Source organism: Salmo salar, chromosome ssa13, assembly GCF_905237065.1.
Source record: "Salmo salar chromosome ssa13, Ssal_v3.1, whole genome shotgun sequence".
Classification (NCBI taxonomy): Eukaryota; Metazoa; Chordata; class Actinopteri; order Salmoniformes; family Salmonidae; genus Salmo; species Salmo salar.
Window position 1 is genome coordinate 73,811,820 of NC_059454.1, and position 26,620 is coordinate 73,838,439.

Consider the following 26,620-nt stretch of genomic DNA (forward strand, 5'->3'; position numbering starts at 1 on the left):
TGCATGTAAAAATAAAATTAAAATATATAATAACAGGAACACTAAAATAACACATCCTAGATCTGAATGAAATAATCTTATCAGCCCATGGAGGTCTGGATTCGGAGTTACACTCAAAATTAAAGTGGAAAACCACACTACAGGCTGATCCAACTTTGATGTAATGTCCTTAAAACAAGTCAAAATGAGGCTCAGTAGTGTGTGTGGCCTCCACATGCCTGTATGACCTCCCTACAACGTCTGGGCATGCTCCTGATGAGGTGGCGGATGGTCTCCTGAGGGATCTCCTCCCAGACCTGGACTAAAGCATCCGCCAACTCCTGGACAGTCTGTGGTGCAACGTGGCGTTGGTGGATGGAGCGAGACATGATGTCCCTGATGTGCTCAATTGGATTCAGGTCTGGGGAACGGGCGGGCCAGTCCATAGCATCAATGCCTTCCTCTTGCAGGAACTGCTGACACACTCCAGCCACATGAGGTCTAGCATTGTCTTGCATTAGGAGGAACCCAGGGCCAACCGCACCAGCATATGGTCTCACAAGGGGTCTGAGGATCTCATCTCGGTACCTAATGGCAGTCAGGCTACCTCTGGCGAGCACATGAAGGGCTGTGCGGCCCCCAAAGAAATGCCACCCCACACCATGACTGACCCACCACCAAACCGGTCATGCTGGAGGATGTTGCAGGCAGCAGAACGTTCTCCACGGCGTCTCCAGACTGTCACGTCTGTCACATGTGCTCAGTGTGAACCTGCTTTCATCTGTGAAGAGCACAGGGCGCCAGTGGCGAATTTGCCAATCTTGGTGTTCTCTGGCAAATGCCAAACGTCCTGCAAGGTGTTGGGCTGTAAGCACAACCCCCACCTGTGGACGTCGGGCCCTCATACCACCCTCATGGAGTCTGTTTCTGACCGTTTGAGCAGACACATGCACATTTGTGGCCTGGAGGAGGTCATTTTGCAGGGCTCTGGCAGTGCTCCTCCTTGTACAAAGGCGGAGGTAGCGGTCCTGCTGCTGGGTTGTTGCCCTCCTATGGCCTCCTCCACGTCTCCTGATGTACTGGCCTGTCTCCTGGTAGCACCTCCATGCTCTGGACACTACGCTGACAGACACAGCAAACCTTCTTGCCATAGCTCGCATTGATGTGCCATCCTGGATGAGCTGCACTACCTGAGCCACTTGTGTGGGTTGTAGACTCCGTCTCATGCTACCACTAGAGTGAAAGCACCTCCAGCATTCAAAAGTGACCAAAACATCAGCCAGGAAGCATAGGAACTGAGAAGTGGTCTGTGGTTACCACCTGCAGAACCACTCCTTTATTGGGGGTGTCTTGCTAATTGCCTATAATTTCCACCTGTTGTCTATTCCATTTGCACAACAGCATGTGAAATTTGTCAGTGTTGCTTCCTAAGTGGACAGTTTGATTTCACAGAAGTGTCATTGACTTGGAGTTACATTGTGTTGTTTAAGTGTTCCCTTTATTTTTTTGAGCAGTATATTATACTTTTTATATTATACCTTTTATTATACTTTCATTTATTGCGTCTGTAAAGTATATATATATATACACACATATATATATACATACATACATATACATACATATACATATATATATACATACACATATATACACATACATATATACATATATACACATACATATATACATATATACACATACATATATACATACATACACACACATACATACATACATACACACACACACACACATACATATACATACACACACATCACACACACACATACATACACACACATACACACACACACACACACATACATACACACACACATATACATACATACATATACACACACACACATTTTACAGACGCAATAAATGAAAGTATAATAAAAGGTTGATTTAAGACCTTGGTGAGGAGGAAGTGGCCGGCCGTCAGCTGGATGGAGCTGACCGATAGTGTGTCCCCAAAGCCCGCCAGGCCCTCAGAGGCCCCGCAGTCCGCCCCCACCAGGGGCCCAAAGTCGGACTCGTCCAGATGGCTGGCCGACTTAGCCTTATGGTTGTGGCCCCCCAGGCCCTGGAGACCGGGAGAGGAGCCCAGGCTGTCTGTGGACTGGACCCTCCGCAGGCAGTCTTTGTAGGGGTCCAAGTGGCCCCCTGCCACCAGGTCTGTGTCTAAGGAGTACATGGAGCCGTGGGCACTGTGGTGCTGGAGGAGAAAAGAGGGAGTAAGAGAGTGGTTGTAATGACGAGAAGTAGATGAGTAGCGCCTCAGGCTGCATTTACACTGGAAGCCCAATTCAGATCTTTTGCCAATTATTTGCATATCTGATTACTATCTGAACTTTTCCCTAATGTGTAAACAGCAAAAAAAAGCACATGGAATCTGATCTTGACTTCCACCTACATACACTACATGACCAAAAGTATGTGGACATCTGCACGTCGAACATCTCATTCCAAAATCATGGGCATTAATATGGAGTTGGTCCCCCCTTTGCTACTATAACAGCCTCCACTCTTATAGGACGGCTTTTCACTAGATGTTGGAATATTGCTGCGGGGACTTGCTTCCAGTCAGCCACATAAGCATTAGTGAGGTCGTGGCACTGATGTTGGGAGATTAGGCCTGGCTCGCAGTTGGCGTTCTGTGCAGGCTAGTCAAGTTCTTCCACAACGATCTCGACAAACCATTTCTGTATTGTCATGCTGAAACAGGAAAGGGTCTTCCCCAAACTGTTCCCACAAAGTTGGAAGCACAGAATCTTCTAGAATATCATTGTATGCTGTAGCGTTAATATTTCCCCTCACTGGAACTAAGGGGCCTAGCCCGAACCATGAAAAACAGCCCCAGACCATTATTCCTCCATCATTCTAGAGAATGCGTTTCCACTGCTCCAGAGTCCAATGGCGGCGAGCTTTATACCACTCCAGCCGACACTTGGCATTGTGATCTTAGGCTTGTGTGGCTGCTCGGCTATGAAAGCCATTTCATGAAGCTCCCGACGAACAGTTCTTGTGCTGACGTTGCTTCCAGAGGCAGTTTGGAAGTCTGTAGTGTGATGCAACCAATGATTTTTTACGCGCTTCAGCAGTCCCATTCTGTGAGCTTCTGTGGCCTACCACTTCCCAGCTGAGCCGTTGGTGCTCCTTGACGTTTCCACTTCACAATAACAGCACTTACAGTTGACCGGGGCAGCTCTAGCATGGCAGAAATTTGACCAACTGACTTGTTGAAAAGGTGGCATCCTAGGACGGTGCCACGTTGAAAGTCACGGAGCTGTTCAGTAAGCCATTCTACTGCCAATGTTGATCTACGGAGAAAGCATGGCTGTGTGCTCGATTTTACACACCCGTCAGCAACGGGTGTAACAAATAGCCGAATCCACTATTTTGAAGGGGTGTCCACGTACTTTCTATTTATAGTGTATGTTGAGCTGAATCCTGATACACAACTGAGTCCTTTTGCGACCTCTTTCTGGACGCTCAGATCAGATGTTTTTGCCGTGAAGTACATTATTTTCTTTGCACGTGACCTGTCGTTTCCATGACAACTACACCAAAATGTAAAGGAACAGTGACCGGAAATGAGCTACTTCAGAGGCTACATCAGTGTGAATGCACAAATCACATGTAGGGCTGACCCAATTTAGTCTACTGGTCGATTGTTTGGTCGATAGGCTGTTGGTCAACCGATATTCATTTAGTTGAGCAGTAGAAAAAACATTTAATAATATCATGGTGTACAAGACACCTGTCTGATTTGCACCTGTAAGTGGACTAATCCATTGTGGAGGCCTGGGGATGGCACAGTCCATCACACCTTAGACAAGTGCTACTGAAATTGTATATGGTTTTATTACATAAGTGCAATGGTGCAACACTAATAAAAATACTATACTGCTCAAAAAAATAAAGGGAACACTTAAACAACACATCCTAGATCTGAATGAAAGAAATAATCTTAAATACTTTTTTCTTTACATAGTTGAATGTGCTGACAACAAAATCACAAAAATAATCAATGGAAATCCAATTTATCAACCCATGGAGGTCTGGATTTGGAGTCACACTCAAAATTAAAGTGGAAAACCACACTACAGGCTGATCCAACTTTGATGTAATGTCCTTAAAACAAGTCAAAATGAGGCTCAGGAGTGTGTGTGGCATCCACGTGCCTGTATGACCTCCCTACAACGCCTGGGCATGCTCCTGATGAGGTGGCGGATGGTCTCCTGAGGGATCTCCTCCCAGACCTGGACTAAAGCATCCGCCAACTCCTGGACAGTCTGTGGTGCAACGTGGCGTTGGTGGATGGAGCGAGACATGATGTCCCAGATGTGCTCAATGGGATTCAGGTCTGGGGAACGGGCGGGCCAGTCCATAGCATCAATGCCTTCCTCTTGCAGGAACTGCTGACACACTCCAGCCACATGAGGTCTAGCATTGTCTTGCATTAGGAGGAACCCAGGGCCAACCGCACCAGCATATGGTCTCACAAGGGGTCTGAGGATCTCATCTCGGTACCTAATGGCAGTCAGGCTACCTCTGGCGAGCACATGGAGGGCTGTGCGGCCCCCCAAAGAAATGCCACCCCACACCATGACTGACCCACCGCCAAACCGGTCATGCTGGAGGATGTTGCAGGCAGCAGAACGTTCTCCACGGCGTCTCCAGACTCTGTCACGTCTGTCACATGTGCTCAGTGTGAACCTGCTTTCATCTGTGAAGAGCACAGGGCGCCAGTGGCGAGTTTGCCAATCTTGGTGTTCTATGGCAAATGCCAAACGTCCTGCACGGTGTTGGGCTGTAAGCACAAACCCCACCTGTGGACGTCGGGCCCTCATACCACCCTCATGGAGTCTGTTTCTGACCGTTTGAGCAGACACGCACATTTGTGGCCTGCTGGAGGTCATTTTGCAGGGCTCTGGCAGTGCTCCTCCTGCTCCTCCTTACACAAAGGCGGAGGTAGCGGTCCTGCTGCTGGGTTATTGCCCTCCTACGGCCTCCTCCAAGTCTCCTGATGTACTGGCCTGTCTCCTGGTAGCGCCTCCATGCTCTGGACACTACACTGACAGACACAGCAAACCTTCTTGCCACAGCTCGCATTGATGTGCCATCCTGGATGAGTTGCACTAGCTGAGCCACTTGTGTGGGTTGTAGACTCCGTCTCATGCTACCACTAGAGTGAAAGCACCGCCAGCATTCAAAAGTGACCAAAACATCAGCCAGGAAGCATAGAAGTTGTCTGTGGTCCCCACATGCAGAACCACTCCTTTATTGGGGGTGTCTTGCTAATTGCCTATAATTTCCACCTGTTGTCTATTCCATTTGCACAACAGCATGTAAAATGTATTGTCAATCAGTGTTGCTTCCTAAGTGGACAGTTTGATTTCACAGAAGTGTGATTGACTTGGAGTTACATTGTGTTGTTTAAGTGTTCCCTTTATTTTTTTGAGCAGTGTATTTAATAACAAATGCGCTTTCCCCTGCGTTTGATAGTTGTTGCTATCCGTGGTTCTGAAACACATCAGTGCGCTTTTGAATTGGCACTTTTCCTAGACCATGTTCCGATGTGCCTAATAGCAAAGTTAACCAGCATATTGGTGGCGGAGGCAGCAGTGAAGAGAGGAGAAACTGCAACTTAAGTCTACAATCAATAGCCTAACTTAAATGTGCCTGGATTTATGAATCATCAATATATCTACAGAAATAAGACAGATCCTGCTTCTGTTTGAGTGTTTGTTTAATAGCCTACAGAGTCAGTGAGCACCAAGCCTCATGCAACGACCTATCAAGTAAAGAATTTCACACTATTGGCTGTTTTTAAATCTTTGCTTTTCTGTAATAAAGGCTTTACTTTTTCTCTCGTTAGAACAGCCTCTAGTATTATTTATCTAGTGTTGTTTACACTGTTCCAAATTGTCCGAAAAATTATAACTCTTTTCTTGATCTCCTCGTTATTATTACTATTATTAATAATATTTTTATGATGATAATAATAATAATAATAATAATAATAATGTCATGTCATTATCATTAATAGGCTAAGGAAGGAGCCTTTTATAACCACCATTGAGCTGTAGGCCTAAGAGCACATTCTGTTTAGTCTTAATACCATAACTTACTTAGGCCTATATTTCAATACCCGAAGAGATGTTAGATTGGGTTCATGTCCAGGCTCTGGCTGGGCCACGCAAAGATATTCAGAGATTTGTCCCAAAACCACTCTTGCGTTGTCTTGGCTGTGTGCTTAGGGTCGTTGTCCTGTTGGAAGGTGAACCGTCTGAGGTCTTGTGCAGGTTTCCATGCTGCTGCCACCATGGTTCACCGTAGGAATGGTGCCAGGTTTCCTCCAGACGTGACGCTTGGCATTCAGACCAAAGAGTTCAGTCTTAGTTTCATTAGAGTTCTTGGTGCCTTTTGGAAAACTCCAAGCGGGCTGTCATGTGACTTTTACTGAGGAGTGGCTTCCGTCTGGAAGGTTCTCCCATCTCCACAGAGGAACTCGAGCTCTGTCAGAGTGACCATCGAGTTCTTGGTCACCTCCCTGACCAAGGCCCTTCTCCCCCGATTGCTCAGTTTGGCTGGGCAGCCAGCTCTAGGAAGAATCTTGGTGGTTCCAAACTTCTTCCATTTAAGGATGGTGGAGGCCACTGTGTTCTTGGGGACCAATGCTGCAGAAATGTTTTTGTACCATTCCTAGATCTGTGCCGCGCCAAAATCTTGTCGTCTCAGACAATTCCTTCGTCCTCATGACTTTTTTGCTCTGAAATGCACTGTCAACTGTAGGACCTTAGGTGTGTGCCTTTCCAAATCATGTTTAATCAATTGAATTTACCACAGGTGGACTCCAATCAAGATGTGGAAACATCAAGGATGATCAATGGAAACATGATGCACTCGAGCTCAATTTCTAGTCTCATAGTCAAGGGTCTGAATACTTATGTAAATAAGGTGTGTATTTAATATATTTGCAAAAATTTCAAAAACACCCGTTTTCGTTTTGTCATTATGGGGTATTATGTGTAGCAGTGGCGCAGCGACCTAAGGAGCTGCATCTCAGTGCAAGTGGCGTCACTATAGTACCTGGTTTCAATCCAGGCTGTATCACATCCAGCCGTGATTGGGAGTCCCATAGGGAGGCACACATTGGCCCAGCAGCATCCGGGTTTGGCAGTCATTGTAAATAAGAATTTGTTCTTAACTGACTTGCCTAGTTAAATAAAAGTTAAATTTAAAAAATAGAAAAATAGATTGACATTTTTTTTTTTAAAGTAAAGGGGTCTGAATACTTTCTGAATGCATTGTATATAGGCTACTGTATCAATTAATCATTCATGGAATGCAATCAAGCATTTTAGTTTTGAAATAAAGCGAGCCTTGAACAATTAGCTTAAATAATAAATAAACAGTTCCATTTCTGAAATTGCATTAACAAATGAATGCGACTTTTTTAGTTTTTGCTGTTATAAAGGTTTAGCAAAAAAACTTTACAACAGACTCTCGGGTAGCATTATAATTTATTTATTGTTGTTTACATTGTTCCAAACAGTCAGAAAAATTATATTGTAATCTATACAGCACCTGTTTGGCTTGCTCCTTACCTTATTTTTCTTGATCTCCAGTATTTTCCACAACTAGTCAAATTTATTCCATACATCTGACCTCCCCTTTGCCTCCTGAGCAACCAGTAAACACTCCCGTTTCGAGTTTATTTGTCACATCCCCTGCATCCATTTTACTGTCACGTGTTACGGTGTTCAGAGTTTACTTTAACCAATTTGTTGATGTGATTATGCTATAGATCGAGCCCAATTGGTCACGTGCATGCGATACAAAGTTCTTAGTGAGAGCAGCCATTCACCCAATCACTGATGTCTAATGTTCTTAGTGAGAGCTAACCAATGATATTGTATCAGTCCTGGAAAAAGAACCCTGGATTGTAAGCAAGCATTTACAACGAACAGTAGAGTTTTATAAAGAGAGCAAGAGTTGAGGGAACAAATTAGGGATTTCAGTAATATAACTTTTCAGTCAGAAATGGCTATAATTGTTGCAGATTCAGCAACACGGAGAGTGCTATAAACACTGAGGTTCTGTGGTGGTAGCTGCAGCAGAGAGGACAAAGAGCCAATGGGTGATAGTCACAATCACTCGCTGACTTTTTTTAATGTATTTTTTTAAACACAGCAAGTCTGAGCCCAGCACAATCAAATCAATTGCTAATCGGACTCCCTCTAGTCATTTGTGTCTTAATGGTGCTTAAAAGCATCAGACTAGCTCAGTGAATATAGTTGATTTGATTAAAACACGTAGGATGTGTCAATATATGGAAAAATACACTAACATTTCAATCGATTGGTAAAAAAAGACGACTCTTGGTCGACCCAGATTTTTTTGTCATTGACAGCTCGTCACGTGTAAAAAAGACTGGACAGTCAAAAATATATAGGATATAGAAAAAAATACAATTTGGGTTCTTAGGGTGGCTGTGTAAACACAGAAAGAGAGAAGAGGGAGAGAAAAAGTGCTGTGGGGATGTGCTGTGGTTGAGCGTTGGCAAAACTGCAGTGATTGGAAATGAAAGGTGCATTGTCAGCAGAGAAGTGCTTTTAACATGCTTTAGACCAATTTCTTGAATACTTATGTCAGTGTCATAACAGGAATTCTCCAAGCCACTTAAGATGGCATTTCAGACCACAATTGACCATGCTTGTCAGAGGATTAGGTGGAAAAGTGAACATTCTACCTTCACAGAGAAGTCATTGTAAAGACGTGGAGTTAATATCCAGAGTTTATGGCAACTCCAGTCCTCAGTTCTCTCTCTTTGTACGTCATCACGCAACAGACGTCAGTGTGTGCAACAGTACGTTGTTCTGTCTACATTCGGTTTGTTGTTTTTATAAAATAGTTTATTAAATAGTTTATATCATAGCTCAAGTTTTTATTGCTACGGATCCCGCAACACGGTTAGCTTTCATGGCTGGGACCACAAGTTTGTGCGTCGGATTACTGTTAACACTAGAACCGCCATAATCAAACGTCAATGGCCGCTGGCCTTTGTAAATAAAAAAAAATACCCCCTCCCCCAAAAAGCTGTTCATTCACCTTCCCTGACCAATCCTAAATGTTTGTATTTTACATTGTGATTTCAAAATTCTGACAAACGAGCAAACAGAAAAGTATTGAGCATTTTTCACACCTATTCCCAACTTAAAAACGTCCAGACAATTCACAGTAGGATGTTGGTACCCCGCCAGGTACTAATGAGTCTCTCTCCCCCCCACTGAATGAATGACAAATGGATGATAATTGCGCACCTTAACAATTTAACTTAAATAAGGCCTAACTGAATGATAAGGATGGTGAAGTGGTTGATTTAATTTAAAAAGACAGTAATGATGAGTGTGTGTTATGCCTATTTATCAGCAGCAAATAATTTGACCACAGGACCTTGTAGGTTGATATTCTCTATTACCTTTTACTTTAGAAAAATAAGCTGTTATGGGACTTTTATTTACGTTAACTATTACTAATCACATTTAATTTAACGGAAACATATTACATGTTGTAGTAGGCATTTAGAATAATGCAAAACATATCCTTGACTATCCGAGTTGATGAAGTTGATGAGCGAAGGGACGCAAACAATGCCAGCCCACTGAATGAATGACCAATGGATGGAATGGGCGATACTTGTGCAAATTACTTCACAATCAAATGTAAATTAGGCTTGACTGAGTGATGAGGGCGAAGAGGTCCATTTAATTTAGAACAACAATAGTGTGATGAGTTTGTGCAATGCCCATTTATCATTATTGCCGCTTATGTTAATTTGACCGTGCGCCTTGCAGGTTGATACCATTCTCTTTTACTTCGTAAAAATACAGTAAATAAAACAGTGCCATAAAAATAACTATTACTAATCAAATGTATTGTAAAGGAAACTAAAACATGCTACGTGTTGCAGTAGGCCTTTAGAATATTGCAAAACATATCCTTGACTGTCCAAGATGATGAGCGGGAAACAAACAACGTGTAATCTGATGAGTGACAATATTATCAGTTGTCAAATTGTACATGAAGAGATGGCCGCATTTTGTAATTGACAGATGCAGGGTAAAGATTACTTCATCAAATCGTCCTTCAGATGCAGGTAAAAGATTTTGATTTCTATGTAGTATCAGAAAGAGCACATTCTGCCATTTCTGACACTTACCTTTGTCAAAAAATTCTCAAAACTCAAGAGGTGCAACCATTTCCAAATTCCACTTTTAAGGAAAATATACCTGCTGTCCATTCCTTCAGCACATGAACACTTGCGAGGCCTCATTGCTCTGGCTACTAAGCAAAAAACTAGTAGCAAACCTAAAATAGCCTATTTTTGTCGTCGATGAATGGGCGATAAAAACCAGATATCAGTTTCTAACAGTGATTGTAACTTCAATGAACTGAATGAGGACGGAGGGTGATTGAATTTACAACAGTGTAATGAAGAATTGTGGGCAGTCAATTTTATTATGAAAGGCTGGAAATTGCATATAATCTCCCCTAAGAGAGAGTCAAATCCGACACGGAGTACAACATACAACGTTCACAATGGCAAACCGAACCAAATTAATGGATGCACTGACAGCATTGCAAATGTTGCATATGTTGCAAACACACCAAGACAGTCATGAAGAGGGCACGACAAAGCCCATTCCCCCTCAGGAAACTAAAAAGATTTGGCATGGGTCCTGAGATCCTCAAAAGGTTCTACAGCTGCAACGTCGAGAGCATCCTGACTGGTTGCATCACTGCATGGTATGGCAATTGCCCGGCCTCCAACCGCAAGGCACTACAGAGGGTAGTGTGTACGGCCCAGTACATCAATGGGGCTAGGCTGTCTGCCATCCAGGACCTCTTGCCAGGCAGTGTCAGAGGAAGGCCCTAAAAATTGTCAAAGACCCCAGCCACCCCAGTCATAGACTGTTCTCTCTACTACCATATGGCAAGCGGTACCGGAGTGCCAAGTCTAGGACAAAAAGGCTTCTCAACAGTTTTTTCCCCAAGCCATAAGACTCCTGAACAGGAAATCAAATGGCTACCTGGACTATTTGCATTGTGCCCCCCCACCCCTCTTTTACACTGCTGCTACTCTGTTTTATCATATATGCATAGTCACTTTATCTATACATTCATGTACATACTACCTCAATTGGCCTCACCAACCAGTGCCCCCGCACATTGGCTAACCGGGCTATCTGCCTTGTGTCCCGCCACCCACCAACCCCTCTTTTACGCTACTGCTACTCTGTTTATCATATATGCATAGTAACCATATCTACATGTACTGAGCTTGAAATCGACGTTGCTGATGAAGAGTCTAAATCTGTTTCTGACTTTAACTGCCACGGTGAGACAGGAGTCTGGGAGGGATGGGATGGTTTGGGTAGAAAGTGTGACAAAAGCGCAACAGGAAGATGGCCTTCCCAGAATATTCTCACAGAGAGTAAGCCTTACACCTCACGCAAAGACACAAATTGCCAGTGCACTCAACATTTTTTTGTTTATGTGACATGCAGATGTTGCAGCACATTAGAGATTGTACCGTCGCTAATGCGCACAGAAAAGGAAACCGTACCTAGGACATGTCTATGGATGAACTCAAAGCATTTATTACACTCTTGTATGTCCGTGGAGCATACAGCAGAAAGGGCATGGATGTGTAGTCATTTTGGTCTGATAGGTATAGGGTGGACTTTTTCAGAGACCATGCCACACAACTGCTTAAAGACAGATTATGCGACACTTGTGTTACGATGACAAGGAGACAAGACCAATATGCTGCAGACAGACAAGTTTGTTGCGGTCTCAGACACCTTGAAAAGTCGTGACGAATTGCATTGCTTCTTACAAGCCAGGAGAGAACGTAAACGGTTGATGAACAACTGTCCCCAACAAAAGCTCAGTACTTTTTTACGGGAAAGATGAAACCATGCCAGCGGGTGAGTGACAGACTGTGGTTTTAAAACTGTGAGCCTTACAAAATGGGCCAAAGGCAGAAAGGTGACCATGGACAACTTCTTCACATCAATTTCCCTGGCAGACAAGTTGTTTGCAAAGACGACTAGACTGCTCGGAACAGTGAACAAAAAAAAACGGCGGGAGCTTCCCCCCTCTACGCAAAACATACCAGCGAAGCTGTACTCTACATCAGTGATAGAGAGTGGTAAAGCAACACTTGTGGTGTACAGATGTATAATAAACTAAAGTGTTTGCATCCTCAGCACCATGCATCCCACTGTTGCCATCTGCCATATACAGAGAGCCTTCCATTTTCCAAACACCAAATATTATCTCCTTTTATTACATTAATATTGTTATTACTATTAGCATTATTCTATATAATTATAACCTTTATTTTATGCAATAGGTTGGTGTGGATGCACTCGACCAGATGGCAAGACTGTACTCTGTAAAATAAGATAGTCGCCGCTGGCCTGTAGCAGTGTTCTACAAAGTGCTCGACATGGCTGTTATCAAAGCGCACATGTTGTACAAGCAATGCCTTAACAAGACAGTCAGCTGGAGAGACTTCATCATGGATCTGGCATGTGAGCTTCGTGAGAACCACATGAACACCAAGAAAGAAACCACAGCCGCCAAGCAAGCCGCCAAGGCAGCAGGTCCTGCTCTCCCTCAAGCACCACAGCTACCACTCTGGAAAAAGACGACAATGTCACGTCGGCAGGTGCACACAAAACAAGGCCCATGAAAACTGTGTGCAGTGCAACCGATTTGTTTTTGTTTGTGGCTCTTGCTCACACAAAGCCCTGAAGCTGTGTGCTGACTGTGGACCCGAAGCATAAAGAGAAGACGAGATTGAAACACGCATAAAGGCCAGTGTATAAGGGCACAATACAGTATACAACACAATATATCTTTATGAAATTCATCCTTTACAATTGTTCATGCACTGGTACTTTTGTTCAGGAATACAGCAAATCATTTCACCTGTGCACCTGGCTGGTTATATTATCACCTTTTTAGTTTCTACTTTGTCAAAATAAGCTCTAACAGGCCTTTAATGAATTAATAATTATCTCTATTACTAATCAAATCTACAAATAAATTTGATCAAAGGGCCTCCCGAGTGGCACAGTGGTCTAAGGCACACAGCATCGCAGTGCTAGCTGTGCCACTAGAGATTCTGGGTTCGAGTCCAGGCTCTGCCGTGGCAGCGCACAATTGACCCAGAGTCGTCCGGGTTAGGGGAGGGTTAGGCCGGCAGTGATGTACTTGTCCCATCGCGCACTAGGGACTCCTGTGGCGGGCCAGCCGCAGTGCACGCTGACACGGTTGCCAGGTGTTTCCTCCAACACACATTGGTGCACCTGGCTTCCGGGTTAAGCGGGTATTGTGTCAAGAGGCAGTGTGGCTTGGTTGGGTTGTGTTTTGAAGGACGCACGGTTCTCGACATTCACCTCTCAAGAGTCCGTACGGGAGTTGCAGCGATGAGACAAGACTAACTACCAATTGGATACCACGAAACTGAGGAGAAAAAATGAGTTAAAACAATAAAATAAATACAAATAAAGTTGATCAAATGGATTACACAAATGTTTTTCGTGTAAGGGAAACAAACATATGTTATCTTCACTAGGGTAGGGGGCAGCATTCTGGATGAAAAGCGTGGCCAAATTAAACTGCCTGCTACTCAGGCCCAGAAGCTAGGATATGCATATAATTGGTAGATTTGGATAGAAAACACTAAAGTTTCCAAAACTGTTAAAATCATTTCTGTGAGTATAACAGAACTCATATGGCAGGGGAAAACCTGAGGAAAATCCATCCAGGAAGTACTATTATTTTGAAAGGCTGTTTTTCCATTGAAAGCCAATCCACCATACAAAGACTTAGGACCCAGTTCACGATCTCTATGGCTTCTTCTACATGTGGCCAGTCTTTAGGCATTGTTTCAGGCTTATACTCTGAAAAATGAGGGAGATACAGCACTTTCAATGAGTGGACAGTGGAAATTTCCAGACAAGTCCAGCGCGTGATCGGGAGCGCGCCTTTCTTGTTTCTCCTTTTCTATTGACAAAGCATTTGTCCGGTTGAAATATTATTGATTATTTATGACAAAAACAACCTGAGGTTTGATTTTAAACATCGTTTCACATGTTTCTACGAACTTTTATTGTACTTTTTGGACTTTTCGTCTGGATATTGAGAGCGCTTTGTGCCTTTGGATTACTGAACTAAACGCACCAACAAAACGGAGGTTTTTGGACAAAGAGGGACATTATCGAACAAAACAAACATTTATTGTGTAACATGGAGTCCTGGGAGTGCCACCAGATGAAGATCAAAAGGTAAGTGACTAATTTAATCGCTATTTCTGACTTTTGTGAGTCCTCTCCATGGCTGGAAAATATCTGTATGGTGTTTTGTGGCTAGGCGCTGTCCTAACATAATCGCATGGTGTGCTTTCGCCGTAAAGCCTTTTTGAAATCGGACACTGTGGTTGGATTAACAAGAAGTTTATCTTTAAAATGGTGTATAATACTTCTATGTTTGAGGAATTTTAATTATGGGATCTCTGTTTGTATTTGGCGCCCTGCAATTTCACTGGCTGTTGTCGAGGTGGTACCCAATGATACCATGGATCACCAGCTCAAGCTGAACCTCGGCAAGACGGAGCTGCTCTTCCTCCCGGGGAAGGACTGCCCGTTCCATGATCTCGCCATCACGGTTGACAACTCCCTTGTGTCCTCCTCCCAGAGTGCTAAGAACCTTGGCGTGATCCTGGACAACACCCTGTCGTTCTCCACTAACATCAAGGCGGTGACCCGATCCTGTAGGTTCATGCTCTACAACATTCGCAGAGTACGACCCTGCCTCACACAGGAAGCGGCGCAGGTCCTAATCCAGGCACTTGTCATCTCCCGTCTGGATTACTGCAACTCGCTGTTGGCTGGGCTCCCTGCCTGTGCCATTAAACCCCTACAACTCATCCAGAACGCCGCAGCCCGTCTGGTGTTCAACCTTCCCAAGTGCTCTCACGTCACCCCGCTCCTCCGCTCTCTCCACTGGCTTCCAGTTGAAGCTCGCATCCGCTACAAGACCATGGTGATTGCCTACGGAGCTGTGAAGGGAACGGCACCTCCATACCTTCAGGCTCTGATCAGGCCCTACACCCAAACAAGGGCACTGCGTTCATCCACCACTGGCCTGCTGGCCCCCCTACCTCTGAGGAAGCACAGTTCCCGCTCAGCCCAGTCAAAACTGTTCGCTGCTCTGGCACCCCAATGGTGGAACAAGCTCCCTCACGACGCCAGGACAGCGGAGTCAATCACCACCTTCCGGAGACACCTGAAACCCCACCTCTTTAAGGAATACCTAGGATAGGATAAAGTAATCCTTCTGCTCTGCGTCTCACAAAAACACAGCGGTTGAAACCAAAAATCTCAAATTTGGACTCATCGGACCAAAAGACAGATGTCCACCAGTCTAATGTCCATTGCTCGTGTTTCTTGGCACAAGCAAGTCTCTTATTGGTGTCCTTTAGTAGTGGTATTTTTGCAGCAATTCGACCCTGAAGGCCTGATTCACGCAGTCTCCTCTGAACAGTTGATGTTGAGATGTGTCTGTTATTGCAGCTCCCAGATCACTGCACCTGTACATAGCCCATCTGTAAATAGCCCATTCAACTACCTCATCCCCATACTGTATTTATTTATTTATCTTGCTCCTTTGCACCCCAGTATCTCTACTTGCACATTCATCTTCTGCACATCTACCATTCCAGTGTTTAATTGCTATATTGTAATTACTTATTTATTGCCTTACCTACCTTATCTTACCTCATTTGCACACACTGTATATAGACTTTTTCTACTGTATGTTTGTTTATTCCATGTGTAACTCTGTGTTGTTGTATGTGTCAAACTGCTTTGCTTTATTCTTGGCCAGGTCACAGTTGTAAATGAGAACTTGTTCTCAACTAGCCTACCTGGTTAAATAAAGGTGAAAAATAATACAACTCTGAAGCATTCTTTTTGGGGCTGCAATTTCTGATGCTGGTAACTAATGAACTTATCCTCTGCAGCAGAGGTAACTCTGGATCTTCCTTTCCTGTGGCAGTCCTCATGAGAGCTAGTTTTATCATAGCGCTTGATGGTTTTTGCGACTGCACTTGCAGAAACGTTCAAAGTTATTGAAATGTTCCACAGACTGACCTTTTTGTCTTAAAGTAATAATGGACAGTCGTTTCTCTGCTTATTTGAGCTGTTCTTGCCATAATATTTTCCAAATAGGGCTATTTGTATACCACCCCTACCTTGTCACAACACAACTGATTGGCTCAAATGCATTAAGGAGGAAAGAAATTCCACAAATTAACTTTTACGAAGGCACACCCCACTTTTGATAAAATTAAACTGATTCCAGGTGACTACTTCATGTAGGTGTACCAAAACATTCACTGGCTATTTTATCTAAAGTGGGGTTTGATGTTTCTCAACTTTCAAAGCAGAATTACTTTCTCATTGTTTCTCAACTGCAGTGTATGATATATACTGAACAAAAATATAAATGCAACATGTAAAGTGTTGGTCCCATGTTTCACGAGGTGAAATAAAAGATCCCAGAAATGTTCCATACGCACAAAAAGCTTATTTTTCTCAAATTGTGTGCACAAATTTGTTTACATCCCTGTTAGTGAGCATTTATCCTTTGCCAAGATAATCCATCCACCTGGCCACTAAAATGTGCAGTTGTGACACACAACTTCAATGCCACAGATGTCTTAAGTTTTGAGGGAGCGTGCAATTGTCATGCTGACTGCAGGAATGTCCACCAGAGCTGTTGCCAGAGAATTGAATGTTAATTTCTCTACCATAAACCGCCTCCAACGTCATTTTAGAGAATTTGGCAGTACGTCCAACCGGCCTCACAACCACAGACCATGTGTATGTTGTGTGGGCGAGCGGTTGGCGGATGTCAACGTTGTAAACAGAGTGCCCTATGGTGGTAGTGGGGTTATGGTATGGGCAGGCATAAGCTACAGACAACGAACACAATTTAATTTTATCGATGGCAATTTGAATGCACAGAGATACCGTGACGAGATCCTGAGGCCCCTTGTTGGCCATTCATCCGCTGCCAACACCTCATGTTTCAGCATGATAATGCACGGCCCCGTGTCGCAAAAATCTGTATACAATTCCTGAAATCTGAAAATGTCCCAGTTCTTCCATGGCCTGCATACTCACCAGACATGTCACACAATGAGCATGTGTAGGATGCTCTGGATTGACGTGTACGACAGCGTGTTCCAGTTCCCGCCAATATCCAGCAACTTCGCACAGCCATTGAAGAGGAGTGGGACAACATTCCACAGGCCACAATCAACAGCCTGATCAACTCTATGCAAAGGAGATGTGTCGCGCCGCATGAGGCAAATGGTGGTCACACCAGATACATATTTTTTTTAAAGCTATCCACCTGTGACCAAGAGATGCATATCTATATTCCCAGTCATGTGAAATCCATAGATGAAATTGATTTCCTTATATGAACTGTAACTCAGTAAAATCTTTGAAATTGTTGCTTTTACATTTCTGTTCAGTATACCGTTTTCTAGCCCCAGTCTACTTTTATCAAATGTAAAAAACACAATTTCAAATTTTGCTGCACAGGACGGAATCCAGGTGGTGTTTCACATATACAATATGAACTCAAGAGAATGTTTTATGGAGCGGTTGACCTCAGAGGATCGTGTGTGTCTGGGATAATGTGCTCTCGGTAAGGTGTTGGTGAAATCATATCCCTACCTCTTCAATACTGAACCCAATAAATGAGTCTTCTAAAGGTTCGGTTTCTGTCCCGTCCTCCTCGTTTTGCTCCTTAGTCTGGATGATCCTTTCATTATCATCCTCCTCCTGGGGGGAAGCAAACAATGTCAATAAATGGTCTGAGCATGTAAATACTCTGTAAGCACCAGCTGTCAGAGCAGCTCACAGATTACTGCACCTGTACATAGCCCATCTATAATTTAGCCCAAACAACTACTGCTTCCCCTACAGTATTTATTTATTTTGCTCCTTTGCACCCCATTATTTCTATTTCTACTTTGCACTTTCTTCCACTGCAAATCTACCATTCCAGTGTTTTACTTGCTATATTGTATGTACTTCGCCACCATGGCCTTTTTTTGCCTTTACCTCCCTTATCTCACCTCATTTGCCCACATTGTATATACCGTAAATTCCGGACTATAAGCCGCAACTTTGTTTCCCAGGCTTTGAACCTCGCGGCTTAAACAATGACGCGGCTAATATATGGATTTTTCCCACTTTCAATTTTTCTTCTTCCAAAAAAACACATTCTGTGACGTGCTCAGTTTTTTGGCGGCATGAAGCTTTCATTAGACCAATGAAATTGCGGAACGGGTTAAGGTCAAACAACTTTTTTGTTTACTGTTTAGATTAAATCGAGCGCTCTCAAACTTCCCATCATTCTGATTACGGTAGTCATTTTGTCACCCTCATCATGGCAAAGACACGGAGAAATGCATATGATGCAGCTTTCAAGTTGAAGGCCATTGATCTGGCTGTTGGAAAAGGAAATAGAGCTGCTGCACGGGAGCTTGGTCTTAATGAGTCGATGATAAGACGTTGGAAACAGCAGCGTGAGGAATTGACTCAGTGCAAAAAGACAACTAAAGCTTACTGCTAATTTTTTATTTTTTGTTACAAGCCGTGTTTCGTTAAAGCCTGTGTAAAGTTCATTTGTTTCAATGTACCGGTAGGCACCTGCGGCTTATAGACATGTGCGGCTTATTTATGTTCAAAATAATATATATATTTTTTAATTCAGTGGGTGCGGCTTTTATTCAGGTGCACTTAATAGTCCGGAAATTACGGTAGACTTATTTTTCTACTGTATTATTGACTGTATGTTTGTTTTACTCCATGTGTAACTCTGTTGTTGTATGTGTCGAACTGCTTTGCTTTATCTTGGCCAGGTCGCAATTGTAAATAAGAACTTGTTCTCAACTTGCCTACCTGGTTAAATAAAGGTGAAATAAAATAAATAAAAAGTACATTTTATTTAACCTTTATTTAACTAAGCAAGTCCATTAAGAACAAATTCTTATTTACAATGATGGCCTACCCCGGACGATGCTAGGCCAATTGTGCGCCGCCCTATGGGACTCCCAATCACGGCCAGATGCGATACAGCCTGGATTCGAACCAGGGACTGTAGTGATGCCTCTTGCACTGAGATGCAGTGCCTTAGCCGCTGCGCCACTCGGGAGCAAGATGTCGGCAAATTCTCTGAAGAACCAAAAATAAATCTGATATTTCTGGATTCTATTTTGCCAGGTTGCCCATCAAAATGTAAAATCATGCATTCCCTGGATATGTTAGATGAAATAGCTTACGTTTTCAATATAGACTACCATCTTAGTTCTTACTTGGCACTGAAAGCATTTTTGTCTAGAGCCCCGCCGCTAATGTAAAGTAACTGTCTATTAAAACATTTTGTTTTATCGTTGTATTTGTAATCGAGCAAAATAGTTACATTCATCACAATATGACTTTAAGTCCATATCACCCAGCTCTAGCACTTCTGTAAAAAAGAATGGTAATTTATCGTTAGTGTGCGTACCTGGTCCCTCTTCTTGATCTCCTCCACCTGACGGAGCTGCTCGGAGGAGAGCACGTTCTCGATCCTCTGCATGTCCCTCATCAGCAGCCTCTGGGACTCCAGGAACTGGTCATTGGCCCGATGCCATGTGTGCTTCAGCTGGTTGTGCTGCTGCCGCTCCAGCTCCAGCAGGTGACAAACTAAGAAAATATGGCATTTAGGGGGGGTGAGAGAGAGAGAGCGAGCAAGAGAGAAGTGGAGGTAAAGAGAAAGAATACTGTGCTGTACTCTTGTATTGAAGTCTCTCACATCTCTTTTCCTAAAGTTTGACAGCATGCTTTTGAATAAAGCTTTACAAGCGAGTCACCTTCATGGAGCTCTTTACGTAGTTTCTCTGCATCCTCCTGAAGGACAGACTTCTGAGTGTTGAGCACCGCCACGTACATTTCCAGGTCTGTGCGGCAGGATTTCTCTGCTTCCAGGACATGATTGAGCTCCTTTACCTACAGAATGGAAATGTGTCCTTCATCTAACTCAGATAACAAATTTAACTGTAAGCCATTTTTAGAAATTGTTTCCCCCCCCTCTGTATCACTTCAGACAGTTTTACCTATGTCATAAATAATCAACACAAAAACATGTTCCTTTGTAAAGGATATAACCCATACCTCAATTGACATTTTGGATGGATAACATTGTTTTGTTAATAAAATTAGCATCATGGAGTTTTTGTATTGTAAAAGTCTAACTTCCACAGTATCCATTTTCCTTTCCAGCCCCCGTTGACTAACCTTTGAGGCTTCCAGCTCCTTTACCCTGTCCTCTGCCATTGTCAGCTTGGCTTTCAGAGCCGCTATCTCCTGCTCCATGGGCATCACCACCGACCGCAGCTTCTCTGCATCTTCCTGAGCCTTGGGGGGGAAGCCATTCAAATCAAGTCCAACTCTATTGACCTTGAATCAAAACAGACAAATAAGCCTAATCTAAAACAAAAGTGGTCAATTCCATTTAAATTCAGTCAATTCAGGAAGTAATTTAAAATTCAAATTCTCGTCAACGCTTCTGTATAAGAAAATTGATTTGTAATTGGTATTTCTGTTTCCTTCCTGAATTGAAATTGACCCCAACCCTGATAAAAGGATACATGTACTCTGATGACACCACCACCACACCCACCCCCCACCACCACCCCGGTGTGGAACCAGCCTACTTTTTTCATGTCGTTCTCCAAGTTCTCTTCCTCCTGGCCACCCTCTGAGAGGCGGTGTCTCAGCTCGCCCATTTCCCTCTCCACCGCCTCCCTGTACTGGTTCCATTGAGCACGCTCCTGCTCCAGGCGCTGGTGGAACTGCACCTCGTACTCACGCACTGTGTCTGAGAGGAGGGGGGGAGGTGAGAGCATTGACTGGTACTGTGTTGTAACTGATCCTCAGTGTAAAGCGTAGCAGTTAATTTGCAATCAGGCTTATCACTGCTTAACTATTCAATTCAATACACTTTATTTAGCCACAGGGACAGAATTGTAATCCTATTCTATTTTAATTTCTGCGTGTCAAGCTAAGATGATACGTCATCAAGGCTGTAACAGAAGCATGGCAATGACATGGAATTAATGACTGCCTTTTATGAAGGCCTAGACTAGAGTAAATGTTACATGGGTTACAGCTTTTCTGAAAGCCTTCCAACAGTGTCACCAACTAGATACTGAATGGCAAAATGAGAGCCAGAGGAGTCAAAGTAGAGTTAGCCTAGCTACCTTTCATGATGGCCTGTAGGGAGGCCACCTCCTCCTGCCACTGTCCCTTGACCTGGTCAACAGCCTCCTGTTTGGTGCTCTCTGACACAGTGGCCACTGCCTTGATGTTCTCCATGTCTGCCTGGGCCTGTTCCAGCTGGGCTTGGACACGATTCAGCTCCGACTGGGCCCCCTCCAGAGACGCTGCCTGGCACTTCAGCTCCTCTGGGGAAGAAAATAGAGGAACTGAGGAAAATACCAGAGTTACCCCATGATAAGGCCGGATATGTTCCAGGAGACCAGGGCGCCAAAGACGTGGATGTAGATTAAGGCAACCCTCCACACCTCTCTGATTCAGAGGGGTCGAGTTAAATGCGGAAGACATTTCAGTTGTACAACTGACTAGGTATCCCCCTTTCCCTCTCCCATATTCATGAAGCTTACAATTAGTTGGGAGTTTACAATTAGCAAAATGGCATGATAGCCAACATCCCTAGTTCAATGTTCAAACGTTTAAAAATATCTTGTTAAAAAAAAAAAAAATCCAGTCAGCATGCCCAATTGCACGCTCCCTCAACTTGGGACATCTGTGGTATGTTTGTGTGTCAAAACTGCACATTTTAGAGTGACGTGAATTCACAATTCAGATATGGTCCTGCATATGACCACTAGGGGGAAAATCCGGTTCAATTTACCACAGTTCTGACTACCTACCAAAAAGCGCTCACCTCCATTGCAAAGGCCGTGGGGATGGCAGTCCAAGAAGGGGAGCGTGGCTAAAATGCACAATGCACGTCTCTCCCCAACCAAGTGGTGCACATTCATTGTTTCATAACTTGTGAATTGTTTGCTTTTGATTGTTAGTGTCAATCAATTTTCCATTACATACTGTATATCACCAGTAGCACATTTACCATTAATTCCTATCATTTCTAATAGACAATGTGTTTGGTTACGGTAATTTCTGTTAATGCATTCAATATATTATTATTATTCGTCATTTACCATTCTCATTGTCAGAGTTGACACGTAGTTTGCAGAGTGCACAACCTATGCTACACTTGTGAGAAACAAGTTTTGGGTTATTTCATTCCATTTACGAGCTGTCAATTTAGTTATTGTCTTTTGTTTGAAGCGCTCGCTCCTGTCAATGTTGAGTAAGGACACGCAGCTGATTACGCATAGAAGTAGGCCTATAGGCTACCTGGCCTGTGCTCAAATGTAGCCGTATACACGTTCTCATTAGGGGATCTGATAGTATTTCTGATTGGCTTAACGCACCACGACTAACGAGCTGTGGAGCTTCTCAAAGTAATGCTTTCTTCCCCTCAAACAGCAAGCAAACAAAGTCTATTTTTACATCCATTGAGAATGACAATATTTCCTCAATGTATTTGAAAAATCTTTCGATAACCACTCCGCGAGAAAGGAAAAAAATGTCATGCTCTGATCCAGTGGAAACTTATCCCTTGAGCAAATAGCCTACAGCTGTGTCAGTCCCGAGCTCACTTGAGCTGGAAATTCTGAGGGCCCAGAATATTTTATACAATGTTGCAAGTTCGTTAGCACAAGCTTCAGGCCAGACCCAAGTTGATATAATGTTTCAAGTTTGTGGCAGACAGGCCATGTGTAGCCAATGTGATTTATAGGATTATTTTTATTAAAATCAGGATATTTTCTACCTGCAGGCTGCAATGTTTTTATTTGTTGGCTTTATGTAGGCTATTTTTAAATAGTTGGCAAAGGCAATAGAAGTTACTTTTTAGGTTTGTATCATTTGAAATTTGGATAGAATTTTGATTTACCACATGACAATGATTGATATACAGTACCTAGACTTTATTCAAATGAAATTAAACTGTTCCACAAAAATGTGCATATGAAAACCATAATGGCACGCATATCAGTAGAAATTGTAAGATAAATTGGCATTCCACATGAAAGGTTGCCGACTCCTCGTGTAGCCTACTACCTCCTCGTGTAGCCTACTACCTCCTCGTGTAGCCTACTACCTCCTCGTGTAGCCTACTACCTCCTCGTGTAGCCTACTACCTCCTCGTGTAGCCTACTACCTCCTCGTGTAGCCTACTACCTCCTCGTGTAGCCTACTACCTCCTCGTGTAGCCTACTACCTCCTCGTGTAGCCTACTACCTCCTCGTGTAGCCTACTACCTCCTCGTGTAGCCTACTACCTCCTCGTGTAGCCTACTACCTCCTCGTGTAGCCTACTACCTCCTCGTGTAGCCTACTACCAGCAACTTCAGCAGAGCAGAATCTGCTGAAAGCCAGCAGGAGGAGGAAGGTTGGGTCAGGTTAATTTTTTTTTCTTCTTCCTTCTACCGCAGATGCGGAAGGGAGACATCAGTGGATGCAGTGGATTGAGAAGCAACCCATGCAAAAAAATATATATATCTCTAGCTTAAAAAGACAGATTTTGATGGGGATGTTTTAATTATGTTAGACTTCTGCAGGGGCACGGAAATTGTAGGCCAAGGGGGGTTTCGATTAAGGATTTTTTCTAAACGTTAATGATCCCTAATTCGGGTCACACCTCTACATTGAACAGTCACCTTCTTTGGACATGTAGAGCTCTTTGAACTTGGCCCGTTTCTGGTTGAACTCAGACTCCAGTTGTTGTTTGAGCTTGGAGAACTCTGCTCTCTCCTGCTCCAGGGCTGCCATTCGCTGCTGGAGCACCACTAAGGAAGAGGACAAAACAAGAACACTAAAGAAACTTCCAGAAATAAAAAGGTATTTCTCTTTACAACCAGCAGCCTGAAAGAGGGGATGTTATTTATTTGAAGGGGGAATCTGTTCAAAAAAAAGTATTGCCCAGGCAGGACTGAGTGGGAGGGTAATTTGGTCTTCACTTCAACAATAATCACTGTTGGTGTTGTTTATTGCATAAAATAAATGGAGGTCTAACTGGTGGACAAAGAGCAAACCGATCTCACTAATTGTAGCCAATCACAAAGGACGACACCTGTGCATTACAAAATACAAAGCAACATTCTAGGGGCAAGATCTATTAATGACTATATTAGCATACTGACAATGTCTGCAAAAGGTTTGACCCGAAAGACACTCAAACTAAACAAAGATCTATGACATGAGCCTACCAACGAACAAACTCGAGGTTTTCCAAGTTGTTCAGAGATTCAAGTTTATACATATAAAACAGCATGAGGTGCCTGAAAAGTAACTTCCCCAAATATCATTCCTGGTGTCCAACATAATGGTTATATAGCCTACTTCTTAGAGTCAATTTCCAGCGCAGAAAGTACACTAGTTGCAAGTTCCAATCTTTGATGATTTGGGGCTTTAGGCCTACTTGAGGTATAGGCCCATCTGTCCACTAGCTTTAGGCTACATACTGTACAGTTTTCCCCCATTCTTAATAATGCATAACTCACTACTCAAAAAAGAACAGACCAATCTCAGTCGTTATGGAGAGCATAAACGTAGGTTTCCTAATAAATCAGTATGACGTGGAAAGTTTGCTTACAATCAAATGCATTTATAAAGTAGATGCCTGAATGTTGAATAAAATTGCATTTGAACTTAAATATACCGATTGTCTGTGCGGTTGGTCCTTCAGTGGGTTGGAATTTTAGACAAAATATCCACAGTAAAGTATTATTTATCCGACTTTTTAGAGCGTCGGTACTGCGGTTGAAATCACCGGACACATGCGCAAATCCATGTAAACACCGGCAAACACCAGCATTGTCATGACACATTTCATTTCCTCCATTACCAGATTTGGTGTAACTAGTTGGAGAAAAATAATCATTTCAATTCCATCATAGGCTCAATGTATAAAGACATGTTGGCTTACAATTTATCTGTGGAGTGTGGCTAACGTTACTAGCTTGCTAGTAAACTAGTTAACTAGTCTGGAGTTCAACGTCTTGGCCCGTCCTAACGTTACCTGTATAACTTTAGGGCTAGACGCTACAAACCAGGGCAGGGGATGGAGAACTAAATTACTGAATATTCATGCGTCAATAAAAACTGTTTTCGAAAATGTTTGCTACATGTACAAATATAACCACCACTATCCAATTTCCACTCCGTCGAATAACTCGCATACACTGTCTAGCGCTGCAAAACAATGACAGCTAGCTAGCTAACGTAGATAGCATCAACACAGTTCGACTAACTAGTTAAGCGTCGTCTGTGGCTAAAATAGATCCAGCCAGATGGGTGAGCAATCATACGCCATTCTTAATCGCGCAAAATGTAACGATGCATGTATTTTCTAACAAAGTATGCACATCTAGTTTGGTGCCTGTGAAGCTCGCTATGTATAATATACATCCATTGAGAAACGTGAAATAATGGCCAAGTATAGATAAGGTTAATGACACGTCGGGTGATGGTGCTAGCTAAACCTTATATTCACAGGCCGCTTATAGTATCTGGATTAGCTCGAAACGTCACCACATCATATACTTCAAAAAAAATAATAACAAGCTTTACCGTCGTGCTGGGGCTGCCGGGCGGATTCCGTGGCCTGTTCGGCCATGGTTTCCAGGGAGGTGGAAACGCTATAACCAGCTTGGTGTGGGAGAAAACTAGATAGAAGTCCAAGAAAACAGGCTGCCTGCTACATGGAAGGCAACATAATTGGAGAAACAGCTATTTTTCTTCTTCGGCGGTTGGCATACAACGTTATGGTGCATTACTGCCACCTACTGCACTGCAGTGTGTGCCAGCGACAGGGTGAAACTAAATCCAACCTGCCAACCCTGTTTCTCTTAAAAAATATTTGAGGTGATGAGGACGATTATTTAAGATACTTTTTGAAGAGGTATGTTTTCGGAAGATGAGCAAGGATTCTGCTGTCCTAGCTTCAGGTGGAAGCTGGTTCCACCATCGGGGTGCCAGTACAGTAAAGAGTTGGGACTGGGCTGAGCGGGAGCTGCCCTCCCGTAGAGGTGGGAGGGCCAAGAGACCTGAGGTGGCAGAACAGAGTGCTCAGGTTTGGTTTTAGGGTTTGAGCATAGCCTGAAGGTAGGGAGGGGCAGTTCCTCTTGCTGTTCCATAGGTAAGCACCATGGTCTTGTAGTGGATGCGAGCTTCAACTGGAAGCCAGTGGAATGTGCTGAGAAGTGGGGTGACTTGAGAGACCTTGGGAAGCATGAACATCTGGGTAGGGGCTGAGTGGTTAGGGTTGGAGGAAAGGGAGACAGAAAAGGAAACAAAGTAGTGATCAGAGACCTGGAAGGTGATTGCAGTGAGATTAGT

General features: G+C 43.5%; 1 protein-coding gene across 1 annotated transcript in view; it reads right to left on the reverse strand.

Moving 5' to 3' along the window:
• Window positions 1–26,064, reverse strand: part of LOC106567675 (rab GTPase-binding effector protein 1-like) — a 34,386-nt gene extending 8,322 nt beyond the window's left edge. The window contains 9 exon segments of the mRNA XM_014137234.2: window positions 1,898–2,200; window positions 17,817–17,924; window positions 19,657–19,835; window positions 20,003–20,138; window positions 20,427–20,546; window positions 20,846–21,009; window positions 21,392–21,595; window positions 23,941–24,069; window positions 25,853–26,064. Coding sequence (XP_013992709.1) covers window positions 1,898–2,200; window positions 17,817–17,924; window positions 19,657–19,835; window positions 20,003–20,138; window positions 20,427–20,546; window positions 20,846–21,009; window positions 21,392–21,595; window positions 23,941–24,069; window positions 25,853–25,898 — 1,389 coding nt within the window. The 5' untranslated portion in view covers window positions 25,899–26,064.
• Between the last annotated feature and the right edge of the window lie 556 nt (window positions 26,065–26,620).